This window comes from Plectropomus leopardus, chromosome 19 (genome assembly GCF_008729295.1).
Source record: "Plectropomus leopardus isolate mb chromosome 19, YSFRI_Pleo_2.0, whole genome shotgun sequence".
Taxonomy (NCBI): Eukaryota; Metazoa; Chordata; class Actinopteri; order Perciformes; family Serranidae; genus Plectropomus; species Plectropomus leopardus.
The window spans coordinates 19,290,893-19,312,001 of record NC_056481.1 but is presented as its reverse complement, the minus strand read 5'-3'; the positions used below and the strand labels follow the sequence as shown (position 1 = coordinate 19,312,001).

General features: G+C 41.7%; 1 protein-coding gene across 1 annotated transcript in view; it reads right to left on the bottom strand.

Annotated features, from left to right (window-relative positions):
- Window positions 1–21,109, bottom strand: part of LOC121958888 (transformation/transcription domain-associated protein) — a 102,692-nt gene that overhangs the window by 73,617 nt on the left and 7,966 nt on the right. The window contains 22 exon segments of the mRNA XM_042508052.1: window positions 1,187–1,306; window positions 2,709–2,777; window positions 3,548–3,718; window positions 5,639–5,760; window positions 6,100–6,196; window positions 6,433–6,594; window positions 6,808–7,068; window positions 8,832–9,029; window positions 9,272–9,489; window positions 9,727–9,926; window positions 11,409–11,560; window positions 12,639–12,839; window positions 14,491–14,747; window positions 14,854–15,019; window positions 15,094–15,285; window positions 16,083–16,277; window positions 16,430–16,527; window positions 16,632–16,968; window positions 17,056–17,290; window positions 17,930–18,008; window positions 18,853–18,991; window positions 20,988–21,084. Coding sequence (XP_042363986.1) covers window positions 1,187–1,306; window positions 2,709–2,777; window positions 3,548–3,718; window positions 5,639–5,760; window positions 6,100–6,196; window positions 6,433–6,594; window positions 6,808–7,068; window positions 8,832–9,029; window positions 9,272–9,489; window positions 9,727–9,926; window positions 11,409–11,560; window positions 12,639–12,839; window positions 14,491–14,747; window positions 14,854–15,019; window positions 15,094–15,285; window positions 16,083–16,277; window positions 16,430–16,527; window positions 16,632–16,968; window positions 17,056–17,290; window positions 17,930–18,008; window positions 18,853–18,991; window positions 20,988–21,084 — 3,766 coding nt within the window.

Genomic DNA, 21,109 nt, shown 5'->3' with positions numbered 1-21,109 from the left:
AATTTTACACCTTGAAAACAGAATATTGCTGCAACCCTAATGTCGGGGTTTGTTTAGAAGATTTTATTAGTGATTTTTCACGGTAGAAAGTGCTGCTATACTTCGTTGCAGTCATTTTCCTGGCTACAATGACGGTACAGAGACACTGAGATGCCGAAGACCAAGAGGCACCAATCAGAGCAGACAGGGATTTTTCTCAAGGCTGGCTTAAAGAAACAAGAGCTCGGGCAGAGCATTTTTGACAAAGTGAATACAGGTGTTCTAACACAGACAGGATGACAGGTGAGTCTACAGGTGAGATAGATTAAAACTTTTTTAGGCTTTTTTAATACTGCTCGTTATGAAATTTTAGACCAATGACCAGAAATAAAGAAAAAAATGTAAACTGACATCATTTAATTAGGATTGGGGAAAAGTTTGCCCAATGATGTTTTAAATATGCGGCACTTGATGGCAGTTTTTCTTGGCAATATAGTGTTTTTCACTCTGCATGTGGGATTACACTGCCTTGATTCTCATCTTGCAGAGTCTGAAAAACTTTTGCACAAAATACACATAGCCTATTGAATCTGCACTTATCCATGTGGTCCAGGTTACAGTGAAAGCTAGCTAGCAGACAGTGGGTCCTTTGATCTGAGCATTCTAGCCGAAAACACAATAGCGTTGTAGATTAAACTATCCTGATTTGTGAGACATTAATGTGAGATGCATTCAGTAAATTATTGAAGAAAAACAGATATTACCAATTATTCTGAGATTATGCAATGCAATGTCATATAAAAATAAGATTCATAAAATCCTTCCTCCCATGTCTGAGCATTTGTAAGACTCTTGAAAGACTGATTTAAGACATTTTAATACCACTTAGGCCTTATTTTTTAATAAAAAATAATTCCTTTCAAGGAGCTGCAGGAATGCTATATGAGGAAGATAACGTGTTACAGCAGGCAATCATGTTGTGGTAGAGACACAAAATAAAAGTATGAACCTGAAAATGAGCAGAAACACAGGTCCTCTTTAAGTTATTTAGCTTAAGGTCATTTTCCTTAGCTTTTCCATCGCACCAGTTAACTCAGACCAAACTCTAATTTCTAGCTTCTTTCATCTGCATTACACAACTCCGTCGTAACACCGGGTAAAACTACAGTGAATAATAAGAGGAGTTGGAGTAGAGTTGGTGTTGTACCTCTATGAGCATGGCCCTCTCTGTCTTCATGACCACCTCTAGCAGAGGTTTGACCAGAGTCTGAGGAGCAGCTGGGATCAGGTGGAACAGGTTAATGATGGCAGAACAGATCTTCATCTCCTGGAGAAAAAGAGCGGAGGAAAGAAGGGAGTGAATGAAACTTTTGGAGAGGTGACTGAACTAAACACGGGTATTATTTCTGACAGTCTTTGATGGACAGCCAGTGGAAAGACGAGGACGAATCTCAGGACTGAAAATGCAATCAGTTAACTTCCCACAGAGCAGCACACTTGCATGAGCGTACAGACAAATAAATGACATAAACCGACTTTATCGTTATCTCAGAGGTGCAGAAGTCAAAGGGAAAGGAGGACTGAACATTTCTAAAACAGTCAGAATGTGAGATTAGATGACAGAAACATTTCTGGAGATGACCACAGACACGGACACAGAAATACTGGGCAACTCCACCAGCACCACTACCACAACATCGGTTCAATTCACCAGCACGACATTAGTTCGACTAGATTGAAATCACTGACAGAGTCACCAACAGAGGGCGCAATACCGGGTCACATCTCACCTCAACGCCCTCCAGTGCAGGCTGTACCGGAACGGGAGACAATGATCAGAGTCAGCAGAGCAGTATGTGTGCATGTTTGTGTGGCTGCGTGTTGATGAGACAGGCTGATAATGAAATGAACAGGCAGACAGCAGCAGCGACCTCTGAGAGCGACCTCAGGAACTACTTTTCTCAGCACTCAGTGGAGCGACACAGAATCAATGGCATTTGGAGGGAAAACACTCTTGAGACAGAAGTAAAGAAAGTGACATTTTGTTTCCATATGAGCTCTTTACTCTGCTCTATCCTCTCCTCCTTTCTGTCATGCCTTCAGACCGTCCTGCTCAGTTCTTCCTCCAATTTCTGTCTCTATCAGGTTTGGCTAATTGACCCCACGACCCTGGCTTTATTATGACTGCCAGCTTCGCTGTCAACATGCACAAAGACCACCGGTTGGAGGGAGGGGAAGACAAAGGGCCAATTTGCATCTAATTAAAGACAGCGTTTTGAGATGGGGCAGGATGAACGGGCAGAAAGAGAAGGGCTTTATTTCTATGAGGGAGAGGCGGCTGGTTTCCCCCCTGCATTCTCTCTCACCTTTTCTCTGCCTTTACAAGGTTATCTGTCGGGGAGATAATGAGGAGACGCAGCGCTGGGCCCACCACCGCCTGCCTGGCGCCTAATTAATCATTGATTGTAATATGGCCACTCACAACTCATCTGGGAGGAGGCCACACTGAGGAGGTGTTGTCTCCATGTGACTGTGGCTTTGTGTGTGTATACATTCTGTGTGTGCTTTGTGTGCCAGCTGTGTTGACCTGCTCTGACAGGCTGCAACTGCTTTTGTGTCACACTCAAAAAAAAAAGATCTAAAGTCAGTAAAAGAAACAGGAGACCTCTATATGTTTTACATTTGTCTTAAAAATCTCACTACTGTACAGAGAAAAAGTGTACACTTACGCTGCCATCACTGCGCTGGCCTCCCTTGTGTGTTATTACAACCACCTCCATCCACTTCCTCAGGTGTTGCTGAGAGACACAGAAAAGGAGAGAGAAGATTTAAACAGTGTGTATCTGTCCAGCTCAATGGGCAGAACATGAGATTAGCTAAGACAAAATCTTTGGTCTTATAAATTTTCACCTAATGCACAATTTTTCTTGAGTTCAGAACTGGAGAAGCCTTTTGGATAAGAGGTGAAACATCTTTAAGAAACTCAAGGAAGTCCAGTTGCCATTGATTTAGCACCTAGAGTAACCATGACCTGGATGAGTGAAGTTCCTCACCAACATTATAGATTATATAATAATATTATATTATAATTTAATTCAAAAAACACACATTAAAATGATGATGTAGTGATTTTTGTGGGGATCTATAATGAGCATGTATGTCTTCAGTAGTTTGTAGAATGTGATGTGCGGGCCTAGACCTCTCTGTAGCACGACATTTAATTTAATATGGTATTTTGACACATATTTTGCCTTTACAAAATATTGTGAAATTGAAAATTGCAGGTCGTATTGTTATTTTGATCAAAATTTCAGTTAATTGTTCAGCCATAAACGATAACAATTAATATTTTTTAAAATAAAATATATTTTTAAATAAGAGACTAGTAATTTCAAAGAGAAATACAAGAGAGTATACTTCATATGTAAACAGATATTTATATAATATAGAATAATCTACAGTTAAAAGGTCAGTTAAAATGTTTGGTGCTCACGTTGATGCAATGATAAAACTGCATTCTCTGCCTTCAAGATGTTTTGCGTTGAGGAAGAAGACAGTGGTGACTCACCATCATCTGATCACAGAACTTGTCGTTGAAAGAGTTTGGGAACAGACGAGTGACCGAGGTGAGGCGGTTCACCACGTTGAGCGTCAGGCTGCGGTAGTCACCCAGCATCATCAGCAAGGGACGCATGTGAGTGTGGATCTGGTCCACCTCGATGGTGGCACCTTCCAGGAACTAAAACAGAGTACAAGGGGGGAAAAAAAAGTTTTGATAAAACTTTAAAAATGAAGACTGTAAAAAAAACAAAGTGTGGGAGCTTGATTATTTGACGTTCTTATCATAACTCTGCAGGCTTGTTTTGCTTGTTTTTGCTATGTCCAACCTTTAAAGTGTTATTAAGGTCTGTGAGCGGCTCTTTTGTCTCCGACACGTTCTATCAAATCATTTTCACTCCACATTAGACCTGGCCTTGTCACGTTTTCTCGTCCCGTGAACCGCTCGCTACCTCTTGTGTCTCCATTAAGAAACTAAGGCCACTCAAATGAGGGCACGACCAGCCATAAACACGGACACATGTGATGACGCACACAGAGCAACGGGACGGAGGGAGGGAATGATGCATGGCAGCCACATTCATTTTCCTCTGAGTGCTGAGAACAAACACTCCATCCTGTATCGATCGGGCCATGGCAACGCTCATTAGCGCGAGCAGGGCAAAGATGAAAAAACGGAGAGAGGATGGTGAAAAGGAGTGATGGTGGTGAAGAAAGAAAATGAAGGACACAGAAATTGAAGGGAAAGAGGGACAAAGAGCTGGAGGTGGATGGGTAGAGGCTGAGATGGTATGGATACTGTGATGAATGGAGGCAGGGCTGGTTCATGGAGAGGGTGATAAAGCAGGGGAGGTCCATATGAAGATAACTGGGAGGGGAAATGGGACGAGGGGAAGATTAACAAAGGACCTCAGAGATGGCAAATGACACGAGTGATACAGATAAAAGACTTATGAACCATGGAGAACAAGATCATAAAAAACCTACACTTTCAAACTAAAAATGCATAGCTTAAAATAACACCACAGAAATACATAACTGAAGAGGGGAAAGCATACATAGTAGAAGGCTTCTACAAAAGGTGCAGAAAATGCAATTGTAGTTTGAGTTTGGTCACATTGTTGCTTGAGGGCTTAGTATTTAATCCAGATTTAAAGAGGTCATGTCTGTGGCTCTTAGGCTGGGGTTTCTGATCATTTGAAGTGAGTGATGTAACACAGGTCTGAGCCTTCTGAGTAATCAATAAAGTCTTGAAATTAATTCCAAATTGATTTAAACAAACCATTGAGAGCCAATACAAAGATGAAGAAAGGAGTGAAACAAAGATACAAACATCTTGTGTTAGAGGTTGTGGTTTATGAATATTTCTACATTTCTCGATGCAACTTTTCTGGGAATTTTTAAGGATTGGAAATTTTGGTGCAAACAATAAAATTACTTCCATAGGTTTTTTGTAAGATTTAATCATCCATTCATTCAAACCATACTCAGGTAATCAATTGAGGGAAACCCTCATTTTAAATGACACCGAGCATCAACAAAGTCATTAAAAACAATCAAAAAGCAAACAAATAACCAATATGCAAGATAGCATTACGATATAGTCTACCAAGTGTTTTTAAGTAAGGGATAATGCCTAACAAAGGAATTAATGGCTGCATACAGTCATAAACCACATGATGCGTAGTGGAAGCCAGTAATTCTTAATAATGGACACCCGGTTGGGCATTATCCCGCTAGTACTTTGGTCACTTTCCAAAGAAAAAAAATTAAGAATATCATTTAGATTTTCATGCATTTTGCAATCAAAAACACATTTTCACAGGAAACTGTACCCAGTGGCAGACACATTAGCAAAGCGAAAGCAAGGCTTATAGGGATGCAATAATAAATCAGATGGTGTCATTATTCTATGGACATCAAAATGATAAGTTAAAGCAAAAACAAGAGTCTATTTCCACTTTCAAGAGTATTCCACAGCAAACAGATTTATAGGTTCTACTAAAAGTAAAAAATAATGCAATTGAGGGGAATAACAATTTCAAGTGTAACAGCTCTTGTAAGTCATGATGTAATGTCTTATGAGAGATGTTGCACTGACCTTCCTCATGCATGCCTCGCCTGCCTCTTGCAGTTCGTTGTTGGTGGAGTTGAGGGCTTTAAACAGGGCAGCTATGATCTTCTCTCGGGACTGGGGCAAGTAATTACATGCTGCCAGGGCATCTAAAACACAGACAAGAGATGATCAACATCATCCAAACAGAACAAGTCAGATTATTTGAATACTGTGATGGTTTTTCATTTAATCCAGATAAAGTCACAAAATATGGTCAGCAATATAAAAACAGTCTCTGATAACATGAATATGAAATTATGATAAAAATCTGTCACACGAGTTTTCTGCAGATTGAGGGTTATAGTTTGCATGAGTTATGAATAGTATGCACATTTCTGGTGTATAGTTTCATCCTTAATAGTTTGCTATGAACACAAAAGACGAGTAAGCATCAATTGCAAAATTCCGATGATGCATGGGAACAATGCTCAGCAGGGCAGACTCACTGAGAGCAGCAATGCGGAGAGGAACAAGGGAGGGAAGGCTCTTGTAACAGGGCAGCTTCATCAGAGCAGCATCCTCTGCCTCACAGAGGTTCAACAGCTGGAGAGATCAGAGTTCAATAATCAGAAATTTAGATATTTATGTTCGATAGAGACACACGTTTAATACATTCTGAGAAGCCTGAGATTCCTTTGTACCAGATAACACTATGCCAAATTATGTCATTTAAATATATAATTTTAGAGTACAAAAATACACAAAACCAAGAAAGAGAGGAAGTGATTATTTGGTAGAAAACAACAAGGAAAAGTAGAAGTGATGAACGTCTGTGATACCTCTGTGTAGAAGACCTTGTGCTCCATGACGTTGAGGTCCATGGTGAAAAGGCGGGGCTGCAGGGTGGTGCAGAAGGTATTGCCCTCCATCAGGCCAATCTGGGCGTTGGCAGGCTGGTGGCGCAGCAGGTGTTTCTTTGGAGGAACCATATCCTGCAACACCTGAAGAGAAGGAAACAAACAACAATAATTTAATGTATTAAAAGACATTCTGTGGTTTACTCTCAACTATTGTTTAACATGATAAAATCTTAGAAGGTGTCAGTCCAGAGTGATCCGATCAGTGTTTTGAGCTGACGTGACAGGTGCATATGAAAAATGAAACTCTTGATCCCGACCTACAGTTAATGAAAACTTCACAGTCCTTGGCCTTACCTCTTTGTGTGGCTCCATGATGACAGTAACACTCTTGCCAGTGACCTGTGCGAGCACCTGTAGGGAGTGCATGGCCTGCTTTCTGACGGTGGAGTTGGGGGATGTGACCTCTCGCACCAAGTCATGCGTGACCATATGGAAAGACTTGTCCTGGGCAGCCAGCAGCTCTTCTGTCTTTTCTTCATCCTTCAGTGGAGTGGCACAGCGCACCAGCAGCTGCTCTAGGGTGGTCTTTGCCATGGCCACGGCTCCGTTTGACACCTTATTGTGAAAATCAATGGGTTAGTCAGCACAATGCCACTGCAGTGAGAAGTGCAACAAGAGAGGAGAGTAAAAAGCCTTTGTGAAAAATGTGGACACAAAAGTCGAATGGAACAAATGGAAGCAGGTGAATCTTTGCACTCAATGTCTAAAAGCCATTTTCCACCAAAATTAGCAAGTTTACACAGGAAAACCTGCAAAAAACAGGCGACAGACTCATATCTCATTGCCAGTAGGGCAATGAGAAAGGTAAGTGTACACGGCTGTGCAGCAGACAGGCATGCCTTTCAGTTTGTTTGTTTTTTGTTTACTAGAGTGTAATGTTTGATGTCACTGACAGGCCAGAAAGCAGGTTACTTAACAGTAGAAAACAGCTTGGAGGCGCATGAAAATGTTGTGGTGGTAACTTCTCTTTATATATCTTACTGATTCAGTCTCTGTCTCAAACTCTGTACCGACTAAATTTGAATTGACGTTTGAGTGCTGTTTTTGTGGTGGTGTGTCATTGCATCTGGCCATTTAAGGGGCTAAAATTAGCCCATTCACCCAGATGTTGTACTTCTGGAGCCAATCAATACCCATGACTACAGAATCATTTGACATGGGTTTGGGTAGCGATTGTAATCTTTCCCATCTTATTATGAAGCAAGGAATGTCTGTCTCTCTGTCCTTGGAATATCTTGAGAAACGTTCATCCAATCTACTTTACACTTGATAGGTGAATTGCTGCGAGGCTTCAGGGCTCTGCATAAGGTGAGTCATGGTGCTGCATGCCACGGCAAGCCAGCCTCACTGAGCGTATTTCACTGCCTCTGATCACGAGTAATTGCAATCTTTGCTGTATTTCTTCCTCGTACTATCTAAACTAAAGGAGGCCATTTTGGGCCAGTGCTCTGCATCACAGAAAGACTCAGTGTTGGTACGCAGAGCCAGGATGGCAGGACAGCAGCTACCTGACAAAACCACTTTGGTTATGTTGGAAATATATTCACAGATTCAAACTTCCAGGATCAATAAGTCAGAAGTGAAACACTGCTGAAACAAAAACAGCTCCTCTTTCCAACAGTAGTAGGGTAGACAACGATCTACATTTCATCAAATGAGCCATCCTCTGAGCTGGACAAATAACTCCTTCTGAGTGCAGCCAGCGCAGATGAGTGTGCAAGGATAGTCTACAAAACGTAACGTTGGGCATTAAGACATTCTACAAAAATTTTTAATAACTTCACTCGTATCAAGTGCAGTATTACAAATGTCCCTTCACACTTTAATGGTCTGCTGTTGGTTAGACTACAATATTTAGTTTTAAATAAATATTTAATAAATTCACTCTTATACAGTGTCCCCAAATATTCAATTCACGCTTTAAAAAACATATTTCTTTATGTGGCCAGTGATCAGAAAATACAAAAACACAATTGATGAATTTAATTGAAATATTCTTCTACTATAAAACATAACTGTAATAATTGTTAGGATTTTGTTTCAACATTTATAAATCATTCTGTGGCACATGCACCATTTAAGTGCAGTGTTGAGAGTAAAGTTGTTTGTATGAGCTCTTTCTCAGAAAAAGCTCCACAGGCCAAGCAGTCACCCCATTTCAAACAGGCATGTTTTAAATCGGCACTGCAGTAGTTAGATGATGTTAGTGGGTGTCAGTGGGTTTTCTGTGTAGTGGTAATGGGGCTTAATTCATAAACAGCGGCGTCATTTCTACTTTTCTGTAATCATGTGCTAAGTATTCAATAATTTCTTCTCACCTCTCCTGTGAGGTCCATCATGACAAAGAGCAGGGCCTTGAGAAAGGTGAGCTGGTTCTGCAGCACCCAGATCAGAGGAAGTCTCTCCATCAGGAACTTGATGGACACCACACCGCCGAGCTTAGCATACCAGGCCTGCTCGTAGCAACAGGCGCACAAACGCTCCACGATGTAGGAGAACAAAGGCAGCTGGCACGCCTGGAGACACAGACAAGAGACCAACATCATTAACTAGTTCCCATTTAAAAACCATCACAGATGAAAATACAAAAAAAGTACATCAAAGAATAAATTGTGAAAAAGATGTTCATTTCGATTTGACAGAACGACTCCACCGAGAGGGCTGATTTAACACAAGATTGAGGGTGACATTGAATGGCAGTGCAGTTTGGCACAACGAGCATGACAGCCAATATCTTAATAACTGTATCTGGACTGACCCTTTCCTTGGAGCCAAGGATGATGCTGGCCACATCAAAGATGACAGCCAGGGCCACTTCTCCGATCTTACACAGCTCCTTCTCCTCATAGGCCATGCAGATGGCGATGGCGTCAATCAGTACCAGCGGGTCCATGCCCTTTGAGCCGTTCTCTTCACTGTGGAACATGGCTGTGCTCGGCTGGCTGCCCAGCTGGTAGCTTGGTAGCAGGAAAGGACCTGGGATCACAGAGGGGAGGATATATATAAATCTTAATATATATTAAAAGTTTATTACAGTAAAGGTAAATTTCTATTATTCTTTTATTTGTGTTAAATACAAAATGGAAAAGGCAGAATTTTAATAAAACCAAATGAAAGGACAAAATTAGAAAGTGACTGATGTTCCTGTGCAGCTGGGAGTCTATGTCGGGGCAAATCAGAAAGCTAATATTAGACGTAGCACCAGTCCCTCACCACACTGCTGCGCCACTGCGACCATGGTGTAATGGCGAATCAGGCTGGCAACGAAGGGCAGTGCGCTGGGCCTCAGGTCCTTTATCACAGCAGACATGAATGCCCCAGTCAGGGCTTGTTCAAAAGTCCTGCGGGCGGGTGTGTCCTGTGCTTTGTAGCGATGAGAGATGATGACATTGGGGATCCACTTCTCAGCAAAGCTAAGGGGGGGGGGACCACACATGTTAAGTTAGAGGATTAACAATATAATGATAATGTATAGCAGTGACACTAAATAATTTGTGCTCAATATGTCAAAATAAAGATGCATTTCCTGTCTGCAGTCCCCACACTTGCACTTCTGAATTTCCTCTTTCCTCTCTCTCGCTCTCCCTGTTTGTCCCCCGTTGGTATTTTCGTTATTTACTGCAGCTGAAGGCAACTGGGCCTTGGTGTGATAGAGCAGCTGTTTTCTCCATGCTTGAGCTTGTGTTTTATAATGCCACATGCCAGGGGCAGACCTGATGGATCGCTTCATTTCATTATTGCCATTTAAAAGACTGCTCTTTGGAGGAAGGCAAAGACGTGGAGGGAGGGAGGGAGAGGGGTGAGAGGAGGAGGGGGAGAAGGCTACATGAGGAAACATGGCAGACAGTGAAGAAAGTAGGGGGCCGCAGGGTTGACAGAGTGTCAGATAAATTGGCCTTCACTCAACCAGGGGCCTGCCGCTCAAACACTGTACATGCTCTCCAGGTGGCATATATGTGTTTTTCTCTTTTAAAATGGAAAGGGTGTATTTACAGAGCCCAAACAATGACAGTGATGTGCACAGAAGACAGAAAGAGGCTCTGCAAATCAAGACATCTTACAAGAGGCGGCGGCAGTGGGGCCCCCTGATCATAAGTGACACACTTCATTATCCCTACAAAAATGTGCACACACACACACGCACATGCTGATGTGCATAATGACAGGAGAGTGTAAGGGGCATGGTGCAGCGTAAACAGACAGGGGAAAGTCAATTAGCCCCTGCCCGAGGATCAATGATGGTAATGTGACTAACCTCCCCTTCCTGTTTGTCTGTTCATGTATGTGCCTCCGCCTGCCAGGGGGTGGGGGGGGGGGGGGGGGGGCAGTGTGCAATTAGCAACTCTCGCTCTTGAGATGGAATTGATGAGGCAGTGTGTAGTGGAGAGAGCGGCAAAGACGTGACATGAGAGACAGAGTAGGGCATGTTGGCAGGTGGCAGGCTACAGGTGGATGTGACAGGGAGATGATGTAGTGGGTGGGGTCCAGAGGGGGCAGACAGGAATGTTGAGGTAGAGGTCAAGGTCAAGATGAGTAAAGGTTAAAGAGGGGGATAATTGATCAGAGACAAGCATGATTGTTTTCAGGGAAATGCAGTGTGTCAAGGATGTTCTTTCAAATACATTTTACATGTTTTGTGTTAAAAAGTAGTCTAACACATGTATTGTGTAGTCTTGAATACTTCATTACAATTGAAATGACAATATAAATAATGTCCGGTTAGATGACTGATTGTTCCAGTAATAATTGCAATAAACAATATTATTTCTATTTTGAGACCATTTTATGCCACTGATACACATTTGACATATTTTCAAAAGAGTTGTTAAAGAAAGAAAAAATATAAAATTAGACCACTTACCACAGTGAAAACCAAAGGCAGATTGTGTACTTACTTAGGATGAGACAGTAGCTGGTAGAGAGCGTGCTTGTTGTCATCCAGACTGGTCATGGCCACTAAGAAACACTTAATAACCTCCCAGGCCTGTCGTCTGTAGTACGGCTCTGTGTTGGCACTCTTCAGACAGTCCAGAGCCGTCTCAATTGCCTGGAAAGGAACACACCATACAAATTTTATCTCATAATCTTAAAAGAAACCTTCCTCTGGTGCAAAACATCCATATTCCATATTATTAATACAGGAATTGAACTATGTGTGATTTAATTTGCAGGAGGTAATACTGGGTGCCATCTGGCTGAGCAAAGGTCATTATGATTTCAAGCCACCGCAGCCAGGCACTTAAAGAGGGGGAAAATGAACTAATTAATGCCACTCAGAACAGAGGAGACAAGATGAAGAGGATGGAAGAATAGTTGGAGGGTGAGAGGAGAGATGAGGAGGGCACGGCAGAATTGAATTGTAGACCTGTCATTGTGTAAGCATATTATGAGTACTCTATTACTAGTATTTTGATATGAAATTGAAGGGCAAAATGCTGAGGAAACACAGTTTACTACTAAAGCCTTTTTATGAGTACAGTCTAACAGGAAAATATTTCAGAAGTGGTCAGTCAAAAGTAAAATTCAAGAGGTAAAATGGCACTGGAACAAATTCAAAAATATGCAGATCAAATCCCATGTGAATGTTTTAATCAGATCACAGTTATTTGATCTCTGTGTTTCCCTCACAGCACTTTAAAGCATCTCTCCCTCAATGTGCCAACTGTCCATATGGCTGCATCATGAGCTCATGCCTTCAGCCCTGTGCATGTGGCGGTACAGCGTGTGAGTGTGAGTGTGTGTGAGTGTGTGTGTGTGTGTGTGTGACGGTGATGATGGCAAACACACAGATGGATAGCCAGAAAGAAGGAGCAGCCATTAGTGAGAGTAAATAATGCCGTCATGGCGGCCCACACTAGATTGATGATTACTGACTGGGGATGAGGAGGAGAAACAGGAGATGAATTTAATTACCTGGAGGACACACACATCTCCTCTCTCACACACAGAGCCCTGACAGAGATATATCGCTCTCAGTGGAGCACAATAATGAGGAATATCAGGCTCTTTTAATTCTCTCTTTCTAAAACTGAAAGGTAAAAAGGCAGAGAAAGAAAATCAAACTAAAACTTTCCCCCTCAGAGTTCTGATTAAAGTGAATAACAACATTCCAGCATTGCTCTTACCTTCTCCATGGGCAGCTGTATAGAAGCTTTGCAGTCGGTGAACTCAGCCTTGATGCTCGGCCCCTGGACCTCAGTCACCACGTAATGCAGCCTCTGAGACTCCTTCAGCATCTTCCTGTTGCTGCCGCCAAACTTTCCCAGTACCCGGTAGGCGACATGAGAGATGCTCTCAGCTGGGTTACGGAGAGTACGCCACAATGCCTGCAGCACACAAAAAGAACGAAAAGAACTACAAACTTAATTGCTGAGAAGAAATTAATAGTTTCTTTTACAAAACCGAATCGTAAAAGATTACATTACTACCACTATTACCATTACTGCCACACTGCATTGAACATCAACAAAATCCTGGGAAAGCTTTATTAATGACTGTTAAACTATTTTTTTTCTTTAATTATTCCAGCTACAGTGTAGAAAGTGGTTGTGGGGGGTAGGGCTCGAATGGGTAGAGGGATGTGGGTATGACTGTATAATGAACTGTCATCTGTCTATTTCTATAAAACAAAAAAAAAATCAACTTGAGTCCTTTCTTTTCATGTTACTCTATACTTCTACTCCACCAGATCTCACAGGTAAAAATTGCACGTTTTGAGGGTTCATAGAGACTAGGGCAAGTCATATTCAAGGACTTTCAAGTGCTTTTTGAAGCACATTTTTATTTTCAAGGATGACAGATCTAAGTGGAGTACTGTGGGGATCAGCAGATGTGACGACTGGTGGTGGCTCGCTCTGCTTGCATGCTGCTGCTGCGGTTCAGCAGCTAGCAAGCAAAGCTAGCTGCTCACAGCCACTGCTGCACCCAACAAACTTTACAAATCCATCCAACATCTACAGCTGCACACTAAAATTTTTCAAGCTTGTGAAACATCCTATTCACTTGCATTCAACAACCCGTTGGCACATCAAGCTCATACCGCTCGTATGGCATTACAAAATAATTGTGACCATGGCTGTTTTCAGCCTCCTAGTTGAAAAAAGTCTACTACATTTAAGTAAATAACTTATCATTCTGTCTTTCTCAAATTTCATTCAAGTAACTTTTTTGAGGGCCAAGTTAAAAATTTCTGACTTTCAAGGTATTCCAATAGTAAAATTTCTTAGTGCCAAATTCAAGCACGTCAAGCACCTCATACAAACCCTGCTTTTTACTTAACAACTTTACAAAGTAAGATTTTATGCAAAGAACTTTAAGTAATTAGAAAATAATAAATAATAAAACACCATGCTATGCTATATTTTGTTATGAATTAAACCCCCAACAGTAAATACAAGTATAGCTGGAATGATAAGTTGGTACATCAGTTGGTCAGACAATTAATTGGCATCTTTTTTGATGATCATTTAGTTGTTCTTCATGTAAAAATATTTCATGGTTCCAGCTTCACAAATGTGACGATCTGCTGCTTTTCCTTTTATAAACTGAAGGGTTTGTACTCATGTTTACAAATCAAACAATCAATCAATTATCAGCAGATTAATCCATAAAAAAATAATCATTAATAGTTCAAACTTAGCTCCATCTTGAGCACCTACAACAGTAAAAGTAATGGAGGAGTCAGAATAATTTATTAACAATTTTGCAGTCCTTTTACTTGAGTATATTTTCCTTATTATACATATATATGTTAACTTAAGTAACATGCAGGACTTTTACTTATACAAGAGTATTTTTTAGTGGAGTGTGAGTATTCTTACTTAAATAATCTAAATACTTCCTCCAGTCTCAGTACTGTTACTAGATGCAGATACATTGCCTTGTCCACGGTGACCACTAGAGGGCAGATCTGCTGAGTGATAATGAAAAGATGATATGAATCAATTTCTTTTTAGATGTAAAAGTATCAACCCCCACCTGCATGAGCTCTGCCCTGACAGGCTGGATGTGATCGTAGAGGAAGTCGGGCTGCAGGTTGTCCACACACAGCTCCAGAGTGCGGAGGCCCTGGCTCACCAGAGTCTGAGAGCCGTTGAGGGCAGACACCAGAGGATCCATGAGCATGGGAAGGTAGGGCAGCAGGGAGCTCAGACGCACTGGCACCGTCAAACACAACTCCACGAACAGATCCTTCATGTGCTGCTTATGTAGGCCACTCTGCAGCATGTTCAGACCTGGCAGCACAGAGAGGGGAGATTAGGAGAGAGGAGATGTTATTTCTCCCACTTAAAATCAGTACAACTCATATTCAGTTTTGAGAGACAGTGTGTGAGGCATTACCTTGCAGCAGGTTGGGTAGAAGGGGCAGGAACTCCTGGTAGAGCAGATCATGGCTGCCTCCACCGATGGAGCGGAAGAGAGCACGGAGAAGCAGGAAGTAGTTGTAGGGCTCCTTCGCTGATTGGGCCAGCTCCATTGAGCTGTTCACGATCTTGTGGAGGTGTGGCTGAGAAAAAGACAGTCACATTTAGTAAAGAATGACAGAGGAAAAGATATTAATATTCAGAAACAGCCACTTACCTTGAGCATCTGCTCGTTCTCAGCAGCAAACAGTGACACTGAGCCAAAGACCAGTTTGAAGAGCTTGAGGTAAAGATTTGACAGCTCAACATTGGAGCCCATCTCTGGGAGTCTCTCAAGAAGATACTCCACCAGGATGGTGGCAAAAAGAGCAGACGTTGACAGATTGGCCAGAAAAGAATTTGCCACAATCTGGGGAAACGGAAGCGGAAAACAAAAAAATGGTATTTGAGCTTAAATGAATTAATACTGGAGACTGTATTATGTGAATTATTATGTACTGACTAAAATAATTGTGAGGAACAAAACACATCACCCAGGATTTTTAAAAAACAGCTGTAATGCACAACAAAATTCTGTGATTCTTCTAAAACTTTCAAGGAGTTTTCCTGGTACCATGACTTCTCCAGGCCTATAAAACGACACTGAAATTACATCACTTTTGCAGGTTTTCCATGACCATGGGAACCCCTATACCTATGTATGTCATCGCTATTTATACAGCCATACAAGAGTTGGCATGCTAATTATAACAAGTTTGTATGCATTTATGTCTTGTTAAACAAATGGTTGTTTCTTAATTAAGTTAACCTCAGCTCTCCATCTGTTGTAACTGTCACAAGCAACATTTAGTCATTAACCACACTGACAATAAACATTAATGAATCTTATGTGCCAAAAATCTAAATGTAAAACCTTGGATTCAGCAGCTACGCAAATCTTTTCTGCATTTTCCCATTTCTCTCCTCACGTTTTGACACATTTCTTCTCCCCAAAGAGGGTGTGGTCTTAGTGATGATGCAATGCCATTCTGGTCTATGTGTTATCACTTTATACTAGAGATGTTCAGTGGTCACGCAGTGCAGCAGATTAATTTAAGTTTGTCATACAAGGAACCTACTTCACATATAGTTACATGGAAAGGCCTGGATTTTTTTTCTAATTTTGGTGGGAATCCTGCACTTGTGTTTATGTGAGATCGTGTGTACCTGCAGCGCGTAGTTCTTGGAGATCCTCTCCACCATGTACGGCACTGTCGTCTGAAAGATCTCCTTGAATGTGAGTGGGTTCATCATGGTGAAGACCCCTGCAAAGTGCTCCAGGACTTCTTTTTCCTCTTTCATGCGTACAGTCTGACAGTTGGCTACCCGGATATACGTCTGCTGGTTGTTGGCAACCTGAACCTGATCAGAAGACACACCTTTTGCTGTCACACTGGGCTGTGTTTTATCACAGCCATGTGTTTGTGAAAGATTTGTATCTTTTTGTTTGTCATCATCATATCATTGGAAAAAAATAAAAAGTGTGGCGTTACAGTGCAGACGTTTGGCTGTACCTGGTAGATGTCCAAGGCCTGCATGGCATATTTTACCAGCTTAATGTAGATTTGTGTCTCTTTTGGCTGAAGCTGCTTGTTAGGAATGAATTGAGCCTCTGGAAAACAAGTTAGACAGAGCATGTAGGTAAGTGCAAAAATGTATCATGTAATTCTTGCTAGATTTGTATTGATATGCTATTATGGATTTGTTTCATCTCACCTCCTGGGGCTTTGCAGGAAGTGATGCCCCACGTTATCGTCTTCACTCCACACACCAGCGTCTTCACCAAACTGCGGCAGTCCGACACCTGAAAAGTCTGCTTGTCTTCCTTCTCCCCTGATCGGTCAAAAGACGCTGAAGGGGGTGGAGGCGGCGCAGCAACAGGCGTGGGAGGAGCAGGAGGTGGAATGGCAGGGGTGGTGGAAGGAGTGGGCGTGGCCGGCACCCCGGGTAACACCCCTGGGTCGACCACACCCATCTCTGACTGGGGTTTGCACTTTTTGAAGATGGAGACGAGCTGGTAACGTGCAATGGTGTGAAACTTCAGCACAAACACCTACAGAAAAGAAAAATTTCTTTGTCAGTGTGTATGCAATATTTCTCGGTATGTTTTCTACTGATCCAAAATCTTGCTGCTGCTAACCTCCAGCATCCTCATCAGGATGTCCCGTCCATTGCCGTTCTCTTGCTCAGACTTTGAGCGGATGCAGTCCACCAGGTTGAGCAGCAGCTTACAAGACATGGTCTGGATGTTACTGGGAAGTGACTCATCATCGATGTTCTTGGCAAAGAGCTGCACAGCCAGGGATAAATCTGTCAGAGGCAAGTTCTGACGAACGTGGTGCACCAGGTCTGCCAGTGTGCTGTAGGCCAAAGGTCTGGAAAGAAATTGAAACATTTGACTATGATATTTGAAATGGAATTCTAATCAGATTTCTTGACTTAATAGCAGTGAAAACAGAAAAGAGCACACTCCGGTGAGCTGACATTTTCTAAAAGTTAGAAAAAGTGGTAATCCAGAAAGTCAGGAGAAGTTTGACAGTTATGGAAAGCAGCATTGGGATACAACTGAAACTGAGGTAGGGAAGTGGAGGAGAAAGGGAAAGAGCGAGTGAGCTAATGAGTGACACTGATAGTCCTGCCAGGTCTCAGCCAACCGCCTCGTTTCCTATGTACAACTAATGTGAAATGACAGCTATTTTGTTGATGAGGTGAGCTTGTCTGGCATCTGGAGAGGGTCAACAAGGGTTTGAAATCGACCGGAGGCGTGGGGGGAGGGGTGAGGACCCCCCCGCCCCCCGGAGATGCCCATGTACATGACAACTTGACAGCATACTCTGTGCTGCAGTGTTGGGAGTTAGCTTACCGGCAGCACTGAGAACCACCTGATTAATATGCCAGGACACTTAGCATGCACCTGGCTGAGCAATCCGCAACCACAGAGACAGAGAAGGGGGGGGGCATCTTTGCCAAGACATTGAAGAGATCAGATGATTGTGAACACACAGAAAACTCACCTCAGAGTCTCTCGAGCCGTGTAACCAGAACCGATCAGGATGGATTCATCAAAAAGTTTGTCCATACAAGGTATAAACTCTGAAACACAATAACACAATTCATGGCATCATTCAAAGATCTTGAAAAAACAGGTTGACAGGGATAAAGGTGTATGCATACTTGAGTCCTGCATGGGTCTGATTTTCAGGACCTCTACCAAAACCAAAACTGCCATGTGCATCACCACGGTTTCCTACACATTCATGTATTTGTGACGGCCTGCCACAATATCAACATCTGATGCCACATATTGATTTTATGTTTCTGGAGATGGACCATTCATTAGGAGTGCTGTTGGTATATATATATATACAGTTTGATTATTAATTGCACCACGCTGTTGGAGCGCTGCACGTACTGGGTCTAAAAATTTGCTATCATTCTACAGCATCTGCTCCTCTCATCTATCGATCTGACCGCATCAAGTGATCAATTATCCACTCTGCAACTCAACTCTACAAACTTTTGCTGAGGAAAAAAATAACTCATAAAAGAGCTTAATGTGCGTTGCACTTAGAAAATAATAAAATGTGTCTCAGGATAGCACTGATGGGTGGCTGAGCTTTTATTCCATTTCATTCAGTCTCACCTTTCACCAAATTAAAATGAGCTTCTACAACCACAGTTTCACAGCCAATGAAAATGTTATTTCAGAAGTGTGAGATGTGAAAAATGAAGAATGTTGGCTGCTGATGCTTTGACTGAGAAAAACACGATGAACTACAATTAGCCTCAAAGGTTCTACAACTTTCAAAGAGGAAAAAAACTGTTAATGTGCACTGTGCAAATTCACCGAACTTTCTCATTTTCTGTTCATTCATTTATAAGTGTGTGTGTGTGTGTGTGTGTGTATGTGTGTTTGTGTGTGTGTTTGTGTACGTACGGCTGCGTAGGTCAGTTGTGAGGATGTGCTTGGCTGCGATGAGCAGTTCTTTGCGGAGGTGAGCCGTCTCAGAGGGGCAGTTGGTCAGCAGCTGCAGCATGCCCTTCACCATCTGCTGAGAGTATTTCCCCACCAGGTCCTGATAGACACACACAACATATGACTAAAAGCACAACTCACTCTTAAAATCACTGCACACTGAGACTGAGGCAAGCGATGCTTTGCCAAAATAATTAACGCCAATATAAACCGAATGTTTGCCCAAATATTCAGTATTTTTTTAGTTTGATATCTTTTAATTTAATTTGTGCAAGCAGGGTGTCTGTAACAGCAAAAACAGAACTGTTAAATCCCCTAATAGAATTCCTCTTTTTCTGGTATTATCAGTGTTCTTTGATGTTAGTTTTGACTGTCTTTAACACACTGTCCCTGATAAAGTCGGCACACAGTGTAGCAGGAGGCTGCTTTACAGGAAGTCATTTGTGCCATTCATTCTGGCTCAGAGTGAAAAACTAAATATACAAAGTCTTAATTTAATATTTCAAAGTGTCTGTTTTATCTTTATTCCTCCAAACTTCAGTGTATTTATATCATTGTGTTAGACTCTGCTTCCTGCCAATCACCTGACACCAACAAGAACAAATGACATTCAGGAAACACGCCTGATTTATGACTTTATATTCTTAGGAAACATGGCTGATTTACTGCATCTACATCTTTGTATCTTGGGATCTTTGTTAGCAGTTTACGTTTGAGGGATACCGGTAGTTCTTTTCTGTAAGTTTTATGAGGTATTGATCCATACACAGTTTATTAGTTACAACAGATGTCAGTTGCTATGTCCCCAGTTTGGAGTAGCAGACAGGAGTCCAACATGAAAGCTAAACAAGTTACTGTCAGATAGCGACTTCTAACTGGAAAATAATCTATTATATTGCTCTCTTCAAAGCCGGACTCCACTGAGGAAAAAAAGTTATTCAACATTGCTGAACACTGGTCTACTGTCTACTGTTGCCTGGATCAGTTAGTTTGTATTGTATTGTGTGACTTTGGTGTTTTAAATGGTTAGTACAGATTCACCAAAGTAAAAGACCCTCTAAATGCCCACTCCATCTTGGAGTGTAATTTCATCTGTGGTCACCTTCACTGCTGAATAAAGCCCCTTTCATTAAGGTGTAGGGTACAACTATAGCAGCAAGCTTTGGCACAAACAACCCTCTCTGCAGTGGAAAACGAAGCTGTAACCATTAAGAAAAATAAACTTAATCCCATTTTATGTTAACTTCATATGTATCTGTATCACTTTTATTTGAGCTATAGGCTGTGTGTTGCCATTTACTGGAATTTTGGTAGCTTATATCATCTTTTTGCCATTAAAATGCATGCATGAATCAATAAATAAATCATTAAATGCATACATAAATAAACAACATATAAATCGTAATAAAACCTAGTCCTACATTGGTGACGTTTCTCTTTCTTTCAAAAACATCTTATTTTTTACACCGTTTCTAAGCTGCTCCATTTACAGTTTCTGTAAATAACACTTTACAATTAATTAAATATGGCTGCTGTTTACTAGAGAGGGGTCTATTTTATCCTGAATACAACGTAGAATTTAAGTTGTTAACATCTGTTTGACAATATTATATGTCTCTGTCTGGGCAGCTTACATTTGCAAAGGATAGTCACATGGAATTTTATTTGTACGGAGCATCTTCACATTAAGGCGCTGCACATGGTGAGTAAGTCGGCATCAGTGCAGGCTTGCTGTTAAAGGGCTTTATAACCCACTTCCACTCCTCATTAGTTAGTTTGGGATGGCACTTTATGTGGGGGATCCTCAGTGTCAATGCAGAAATGGACTGGAAGTGAATAGAGTGTAGGGGGTGGTTTGGGAAAGGCCCAGACTGGAGGTGACACACTGACTATGGATAAGTACCTCATTCAACCCCACATCAAAAGATTAGAACCATTTCTTTAAAGTCTGAAAAGAGGATGTGTTATATAAATATATTGCACACTGCAAAATACTGGTGAGAAAACATGCAAAAATGATGCAAGTGAAAGGGCTTCAACTGTTCATGAACAGTGGAAACTGATGCAACGTGCGGCCATCAAACAGGTCGGTGTACCTGGTAGATTCGGATGATGTAGGCGAGAAATGACAGAGTCTTGATCTGCGCTGCGATGAAATCCGCATACAGCTCCTTGTTGTACAGCTTGTGTTGCCTGCAAAGGAAACCATTTACATATA